General features: G+C 37.8%; 1 protein-coding gene across 2 annotated transcripts; it reads right to left on the minus strand.

Annotated features, from left to right (window-relative positions):
* Positions 1-3,800: 3,800 nt before the first annotated feature.
* Positions 3,801-8,761, minus strand: LOC115722660 (uncharacterized). Of its 2 annotated transcripts, none has more exons than XM_030651923.2 (7): positions 7,692-8,761; positions 5,874-5,976; positions 5,707-5,772; positions 4,749-4,925; positions 4,558-4,654; positions 4,326-4,459; positions 3,801-4,245 (listed from the first exon to the last, which is right to left on the minus strand). In XM_030651923.2, the coding sequence occupies exons 1-6, from the start codon at positions 8,263-8,265 to the stop codon at positions 4,337-4,339; spliced, it is 1,140 nt and encodes a 379-aa protein (XP_030507783.2). In that variant the 5' UTR covers positions 8,266-8,761; the 3' UTR covers positions 3,801-4,245; positions 4,326-4,336. The 2 variants fall into 2 exon arrangements, with proteins under 2 accessions (XP_030507783.2, XP_030507782.2); XM_030651922.2 differs by having other exon boundaries at positions 3,801-4,259; positions 7,692-8,736.
* Between the last annotated feature and the right edge of the window lie 534 nt (positions 8,762-9,295).

Raw genomic sequence — 9,295 nt, forward strand, 5'->3', positions numbered from 1 at the left:
AGACCCAGACCCGAACTCGAACCCGGACCTTGACCCAAACCCGGACCCAAGACCCGGGACCCGGGACCCAGGACCCAGGACAAATGACCCAGACTTGGGACCCGGACCCGGATCCGGACCTCACCTTGACCCCGGACCTAGACCCGGGACTCGGGACTCGGGACCCGAGACTTAGGACCTAGACCTGAACTAGGACCGGGACCCAGGATGTAATGACCGCTTTAGTAATTTGGATTAGTAAAGGCAATTAGCACTAATTTCTGTTATTTTATTATTATTCATGAATTTAATTATTGTGGACCCCAATATTTAAAAATAAATATTAGAGTTATAATTTCTCGATTCCGGAGATTTTATTAAACTCTAGGGGTATTATTTAGCTTATATGTGAAATATGCAATTTTTATAATTTTTGCTCGGGGACAACGGAAAATGCGATGGATGGCTAGTTTGATCACATGAGTAAGTTTAGAACCTTATTTCTTAGTGTGAAATATTTTAGAGAAAATAAATTATCGGGTTTAAGCGGAGTTATGGGATTTGACCATTTTATCCCTAGTCTTGGAAAATACCTAAGTTTGACTTAAAGGGCATTTTAATCTTTTTAAAGGGGAGATTAGGTTGCTGATTTTGAGGATGACACCTAGCCATTATTTGGGCAGCAAAGGATTAATTAAATCCTTTTTTCCAATTAGAGGAAAATCAAAAAGAAAATTTGAAGAAAATAGCATTTTCTCTTGAACTCTCTCTCTCTTTCTTTCCTTCGGCTGAGGCAAACCAGGGCAAGGACCAACCTTTTCATCTTATTTTCTCTGTGATTTAGCTAGAAATTCAAGGAGGAATCAACAAAAGGTAACCCTAGATCATTGGTTTTGTATTTTTAAAGCTTTTTCTTTAGTTTGTGTATGTGAAATTGAAGTTGGGAGCTGTTAGGGTTTGATGCTTGTATAGTTCGAATTCTAGGGTTAGTTTGGATTGATTTTAGTTCTTAGTAGCTGGTTTTGAGGTTTGTTGTAAGTTTTATGCAATATTGAGCTTTGAGTTCAAAGCTTTGAGCTTTAATGGCAACTTGAGTTTTATTGGTTTGTTCTGTGAAATACTAGTTGGAATTTATTATGTATGCCCTTATTAGGTACTCTGGAAGGTTTCATTGCATTTGGTGGAGAATTGAGCAACAAATGAAAGACTTTGGGAAACCTGGTGCAAACCGGCTAGCCGGTTTGCAGTGCCACAAAAACCGGCTAGCCGGTTTTGGCAGGGTTCCCCGGGCCTTTCATTTTCTCAATTTTCGTCTTTGTGGTGCCTCGGTTGGATTTTTCCCATTTCCAGAGTTAGAATAACCCATTGAGAGTATAACAGAACCTAGGGTTTTGGTTTTGGATTTCCCGGGATTAGGGTTTTAATCATGTAACTTACCTGGTTTCAAAATGTGATTAGGACATCCATCTAACACGAGATTTCCGTTCAGGTCGGCCAGCACACTTGAATTCGGAAATCAGGTGAGAACTGAATATAACGTGTGATATGAATATCTGGGTGTATGTATATGTATGATATATATGCATGTTGTGTGTATCATTGTATATGTTTGGGTGATATCATAGCGACACAACCATTGTGTCGATTCAGCAGTACAGGCATCGTACTGGTTAAGAGTGATATTCACCCCAGAAAGTATGAACTGGTACTATCATAGCGACACAACCATTGTGTCGGTTCAGCAGTACAGGCATCGTACTGGTTAAGAGTGATATCATGGCCAATTATACTTTTGGATGCTATTGACGCTATCATAGCGGCACGAACATAGTGCCGGCCCTGCAGCACGACCATAGTGCTGGTAGGAGTGATATCATGGTCAATAGCACAGGCAGTTAGAACGTTCATGCTCATCTGTTAAGCCCTGTAAATAGGTGTATGGGCGCCTAATTGCAGGTCGAAAATTATAGGATATGTTATATGCATTTCTTACTGAGTCTGTCGACTCACAGTTCTGCTTCCATGTGTAGGTAAAGGAAAGGCGAAAGCTGAACAGGAGTGAACCTGAGCCCGGATGAGATTGTACATGTCAAATCAGCGCGACCTGGAGTGTTCGGTCTCGGGACATCTGGGGATTGTATTTTCATAGTCGCTGTGCGACCTGTAATAAATGTATATTTTGGAATATTAACTTTACAAAGTTTAAAAACGGGATCCCGACACTTGTAAATCTTTTATTATATTATAAAGTTTAATAATTAGTATAAAAGTTTTAATGTGACACGTTTTTCGAGAAAATTCTTTGATTAGCAAAGATTGCACTGTAATTGAAAAAACATTATAGCGTGCCTTAGCATTAGGGCGTTACACAGGACCTGGACCTGGGACCCAAACCTGGTCCGGACCTTGACCCCGGACTCGGACCCAGACTCGGACCCGGGAGCCGAGACCCGTACCCGAACCCAGACCCGAACCCGGACCCAGACCCAAACCAGGATCGGGACCCGAACTTGGACCGGGACTCGGGACCCAAGACTAGGACCGAACTCGGGACCCGAGACTAGGACCCATACTCGGGACTCGGGACCCGAGACCCAAACCTTAACCTAGGACCTGGATCTGAGACCCAGACTCGGACCCGGACCGGGACCCAGACCTGGACTAGGACCCGGAATCCAGGATCCGACCCGAACTTGGGACCCGGACCCTAACTGGGACCCGGGATCGAGACCCGGACCCTAACCCGGGACCCGGGACCCAGGATCGGGATCGGGACCCGAACCCGAATTGGGACACGGGATCCGAACTCGACCCGGATCGAGACTCGGACCCGAACTCGAATCTTTACACAATCTTTTAATACATATCAATACCAAATATAGTATTGTATTTAATAATACTAATACAAAATTAAAATGAATATAAAATTATAAGTTAATATTAAAATTCTTAAAAAAAAAAAGAGTCGGGTCAGATCAAATCAAATCCGATCCGAATAAGTCGAGTCAGATCTGATCTGATCCGAGTATTTGATCTAACGGGAGAGGACAGATCCTTACATGACCTGGATGAGGTCGGATTATAGTCGGATCAAATTCAACCCGACCCATTTACACTCCTAGTTTTGAACTCTGGAACTTTGTAAAGACTATTTGTGTCTGCGTTCGTCTTCTTGAAAATTTGTATTTGGACTTTTTTCTTTTCCTTCATATTATAAAAAAAGTACATAATAAATGCTTTTTAAGTAAAAAGTAAAAAATTACACGTGAACATGTAAATGTGTGAACAAGAGGTTGAATGAGAAGTGTCTGGCACCCCTCTGCCTAATTTAGTCTTCAAATATGCCCTCAACAATAATATTAAGTGCCAGAAATTGATTCGAGTAAAGCAGGGAAATAACATAGGTAAATACCATTTTGGACCCTTTGTTTTACAAAAGTTACCAATTGGACCCTGTATTTTGTTAAATGACAAAATGGACTCTGTATTTTTTAAAATAGTACAAATAGGATCCTGAATTGATTTTTGTCAAAATAAAGTTTAATTATAATCCAATCTAAAAGTGCTATGACAAAACTGTTTACATTTTTTGTATCTGTTCGTATTAAGCATTGTCTTCAAGTTGGTTGTATTAAAAAAAAAAGTTGTCAAAAATTAAGTTCAGAGTCCTATTTTTACTATTTTAGAAAATACAGGGTCTATTTTGTCATTTAACAAAACACAGGGTCCAATCTGTGACTTTTGCAAAACACAGGGTCCAAAATGGTATTTAATTCCATGAAAATTCAAAAATTACAACTAAGCAACAGATCAAAGCATAATTTTGAAACTGGATGAATATTTATATAAGGGCAAACCTAACCCAGAGTTATCAGAAACACATACAGAAAAGGTAATCTATCAGAAACCAAGAAAACTGGAGGCCTCAAGAAACTACATTGTTCCACTCTGAACAATTCTGATATATATATTACATGGTACATGTATGACAGCTAGACAAATATGAAGATTAGAAAAGTTAGAAAGTTCTATCAAATGTTGCTTTGCCAAAATGTAAAAGTCTCTTAATAGAGACCACTCCCTCAGATTGCCACCAAGAAACAATTAGTAAGTGGCAGCTAATTTAATTGTAAATATTTCTCAATTAGTTATGGCATGTGGCAACCCCATCATGAAACCCACTCATGATACTGTTGAAATTTGCAGTGCTGCTCAATTCTGTATTGCATGAGTAAAATTGTATCTAGTCAATGTCGTTTTGGAACCCTGCAATTATGGAACTGTTTTAAGGATGGTAAGACGCAGAGACATAAAAACAACAGCAAGAATTTAGACTCAGATTTTACCTAACATTAAATTAACGGAACTCGTCATGATACTCATAGTCATCTTCATCGTCGTTGAAAATAGCACTGTAGAAAACATAAGGGTTCTCAATCATCTCTGTCAAAGTCAGGCGCCCATCTTTATCAGTATCTGCCTGCAAAACACACAGAAAAAAGAAAAATTAATCTTCATGCTCACTGTGAAGTTCTTGACAAGTAATAACATGCAAAACCAGCATACAAAATTGGATACCTGAGTTAACACGTAATCTGCTTGCTGTTTTGCATAATAACGTTCTGATGGATGTAGCTTCCCAATAACAGGTAGCAACTCTATGTCTGACACATATCTAAGAAGAAGAAAAAGCCGAAAGTAAATAATAGTGCCAATGGATTCCCAGGATTAGAATTATTATCAGTTTCAAAAGATATCAGAATATGTACCCATCACCATCTTTGTCAAGTTGAGCAAACAATACTTTAGCTGGGGCCTCCATTGAATCATCATCGGAATGATGTGTAACGTTATGACTTTCGTCGTCATAGTTTCTCACCATATCAAAGAGCCCGTGGAAAAATTCTTTGAAGTTAACCTTTCCATCTTTATCAGTATCTCTTTCTCTGAGCAAGCAAAGACAGATTTAACACAGTTAGTCAGGGAAAAGCGACAAATAAAGCACAATCGCAAACTAATTATCACCAAAAAGAATCACAACTCTAAAGTAATTGTGAAAATAACAGTAAGAACACAAAACTTGAGGGAAAAATCACTACCATATCCAAGTAAGACAGAATTCCTAAAATCCCAATAACTAACCAATCATTTTGTGCATACCATAATCTAATTGACAACTAAAATATGATTTAGAGTCACAAAGTAGTCAGTACAGAAATTTCAAAGAAATTGATTAATACTCCATTCACCTACTTGAAACGATATCCCTCTAACACTTGAGCAGACTTGACATTGGATGCAACAATCAACATGAAAAAGAAAATTTCAAGTCTTACCACTCAAGGTTATTTTCAAATCTACCCTCTATCCGGATACTATATCACAACATAAGCAATATATACACATGAGATCCAAGCGCATGGACAATAAATGTAACCTCCTCCACATATTATAAAGTTATCGGTTATTGTAGCTTAGATGATCTAATAAAAGATGGGGGTTTAACAACGGAAATAGGAACACAAGACAAACCATAATTATAAAAGTAGAATTCATCTAAATTTAAAAACTTTTAGGTTGAAACACACTAGTAGTTGAGTTATACTCATCCTTTTTCTATTCCTTTTAGTTATAAATGAGTCCGATTCATTAAATGAATATGAAATTCCTTTTGTAAAAGTTACCATAAAGTGTAAACAAGAAATGCAAATGAAATTCACATATCACCTTACTTCCTCCTTGCACAACCATTGAAGTAACTTTGAATTCTTGCTGTCAGCTGGGTGCAGAAAGCTGTATTATTAAGGTAGGGAAGAAATAAAAAATATAAGTCACGAAGAACAAAATTGAAAACCACTTTCTATAAACGGAAAAAAAGCCAAAAGTTAACTCACTCATTGAACTCTGTAATATTTAAAAGACCATCACCATCTGCATCTGATGCATTAAAATGCTCTTCTTTCCACCAACCCATTTCATAGCCGAAAGAGCCATTATCTGTTTACAAAAATAGGCAACAGCATCTATGAAACACATCACCCAGCAAAAAATTAAAAATAAAAAGTAGATTTTATCTACAATAGGCTATGTGCTACTCTCTATGCATATGAATGACCATGAAAGTAATTAGGTGAAAGACAACAATAAAATTTAGGAAAAAGGAACACAAAAGTTCCAAGTGGATTAAAAACCTCATGATCAAAGTGAGGAGGACACATAAATTAATGTAAAGGGATTAAAAAGATGAACAACAAAAAAACATGTATCATTTCCTTTGGAAAGCTCCAAGGTGTATGAAACACTATCAGTAATGACTGACAAATTTTTCACCTTTGAATAGAGGATGATAAACAATGAATAACTGAGGTCGATTTAAGTGTGCAGAGATGAAACCAAGGACAATTTTAGGGACACAATCCAAGTTTGCAGATATATTATTATTGTAGAAGTGACTGTCCAATCAAAGTAATAAATTGCATCACTTCATGGCTAATATCAAGTTCTGTACATACTACTCACCAATCCGTATAGATATGACGGCTTTAAAATTAATTAAAATGAAAGCCTGAAGCACCATATTATTGTAAACTTTGCCATCATAAAGCAGCACATCTCTCTGCCTGGTAGTGGATTTCACAGACTAGATAAAATGTTATATAATAGATGCAAATCTGTAGTTTCCACATTTCTTTAATTTCATTGAGCATTGTTGCATTTCACGGATTCAGCATTTGTTTCTTTGAAGAATCCAAATTAAGACATCTTCACATTAGCAATGATATAAGTACCATAGCTACTGCTAAAGTATATGAATTATTGCATTGAATAGAAGATTTTAATCACGCATCCTCCAATTAGCCATCAAACACACTAGCCAGTCCCTAGATTATATTCCCAATCTTACCATCAAGGGCATACTATAGATGATCAGTTCATTGTAAAGGAACAGGAACCTTGCAAATATATGAGAACTAAAAAATGCATTCTCCCTTTTGGTGGATTAGTACAAGTCCTATGATTCAAAGCCAAGTAACCTCTTTAACAAAACCAGCTGCACCTTCCCTTCCACTACTATTTATAACCACTAAGAAGAAAAGAAAAGAAAGGAGGAGCTCATGCAGATTTTCAAATTCAACCACTAAAAATGATCTCCAAACTAGCTTCTAATGCACTCCCAATGTCAACCAACCTAAAAAATTTTGTAATCAACCTTTTAACAATAAAACAGAAAAATTAAGCTATTTTTTTTGAAAAAAAATGTAACCGAAACTTCACAACTGGGACAGAAATTATCCTAAGAATCACAGGAACCTTATTGGTAAGGTTTTAAGCCCCACCTATATTTTTCTCAAAGTTTTGAATATCAATATAATCCTTACATCATCATTATATCTCCTCCATATCATCAATCATTAATTCATTGCTAACCGAAATTGTAGACTACAACCCAATACATTTGCCTAACAATGTAGACTAGTTTTTAACAATGACCACTTTTTTGGATCATGTTAAGCAAATTCAATCCAAGATCAGAGCAGAAACTTGTCAGTTTGAGTAGTTTGATCAAGCAGAAATAGATCAGAAAACCCAGTGTACAGAAATCATATTCTCATTCCACGGATGTTAATACCAGCTAAGCTAATCTAAAAAATTGGGAAACATGTAAAAACCAAATGTAATCAATATAAGAATGAGAAAAGAGATATAGCTACCTGTATTGCGAGCCCAGCTGGGGGGATCATACTCAGCAAAAGAAACAAGCCCATCATGGTTCTTGTCATGAAGCTCCATTTCCCTCTTGGTCCTATGCAACACTTCAGTCTGGGTCTGCTTGAGGTTCCACTCAGTCAACTCGTCGAGGGTAACGAACCCATCCACAGGGTCCACATCCACCTTGGGGAACAAGACCAACAACCGATTGGTCACATTGAACTTCTCCTCATCGTTTAAGTAGTCCTCGGCGTTCATGTACTCCTCCCCCGGGGCAGGCTCGTGGTGAGCTAATTCCGGGTGAGTATGCTCGATGTACTGCTTCTCCCACTCCCTGTCCTCACGGCGGCGCTCGAGGTCGGCTACGAGGGGATCAAAGGGAACGGGCTCGTGGTGGGCAGCAGCAGAATGCTGTTGTTGGTGGTGGGGAAGAGTGGGAGGAGCGAATGTGAAATTGGAGCGGAGTTTGAGGCGGCGATGGCGGTGGTGGGAGGAGGATTTCCTTGGAGCTCGAGAAACCAGCAAGAGCACCGCCAATGCTATGGTTATGTATATGATCAAAGACCCTTTACCCATTTCGGGAGTTTCAGTATTTCTCCAGATTTGTTAGAGAGAGAGAATCTCCCTCGTTCCAAACCCAATTGTGCAGAGAAAGAGAGAGAATGGAAGTTGACGATTTGGACTAAAAGAGGAGAGAGGAGTAATGGAGGGGAAATGAGGTTAGTTTGGTTGTTGTAGATCTGTTTGACATTAGCCAAACGCAAATCTCAAATCTCAATTTTATTATTTGTCAGATTCCTAACGCAAATACTATTATTGCAAAAATCAACGTGTGAACTGTGAAGTGAACTTTCAACTTTGGTGACTCATTTTTTTTTTTTTTCGAATCATCGTTTGTGGATAATTTCACTAAGTTTTCAAATCTACCGTGGTGTGGTAGGACTATTCATTACATATATATTTTTTTTTAAAGAAACTTGTGCTTCATTGATAAGGGAAAAGATTACAAAGCATCATACTACAAGGAAGAGAACCATTCTAAACCAACCCATTATCTGATTCAAGACCTAACTTAACAATTTTATTAGCAATCATATTGAACTCTCTATAACCATGACAAATAGTTAGATTTGGACTAAAAGATTATAAGTTCTTAATGTTAAATAATATATTATCCAAAATACTATTATTCCAATTACAAGAACAAAGTTTATCAACAATCAGTCATAAGCACATTCACAAGTAGTTTAATCAATTGAGCCCACTGGATAGCCTGATATATGGCTTTAGCTTCAGCCACAACAGGGGAAACAAGCCCAATAAATGGAGCAGAAAAACATGCTTTAACCCGGTTGCAAGCATCCAAAACTATCACTCCAACACTATGTTTTCTGCACTGAGGATCAATAGTTGCATCAGTAAAAATTCTGAGGTTGCCCGATTCAATTAGTTGCATTGGTGCAATGGGAGCAGTAGAATTGTGACTTGTTGGATGAACCTGCTGCACATCTAAATACTTGAAAAAGAAGTTAAGACTCCAATCATACACTTCCTTAGGAGGAAGGGTATATTGATTATGGTAAAGATTATTTCTTTGATTTCAAAG

The sequence above is a fragment of the Cannabis sativa genome, chromosome 9 (assembly GCF_029168945.1).
Source record: "Cannabis sativa cultivar Pink pepper isolate KNU-18-1 chromosome 9, ASM2916894v1, whole genome shotgun sequence".
In the NCBI taxonomy this organism is placed as follows: domain Eukaryota; kingdom Viridiplantae; phylum Streptophyta; class Magnoliopsida; order Rosales; family Cannabaceae; genus Cannabis; species Cannabis sativa.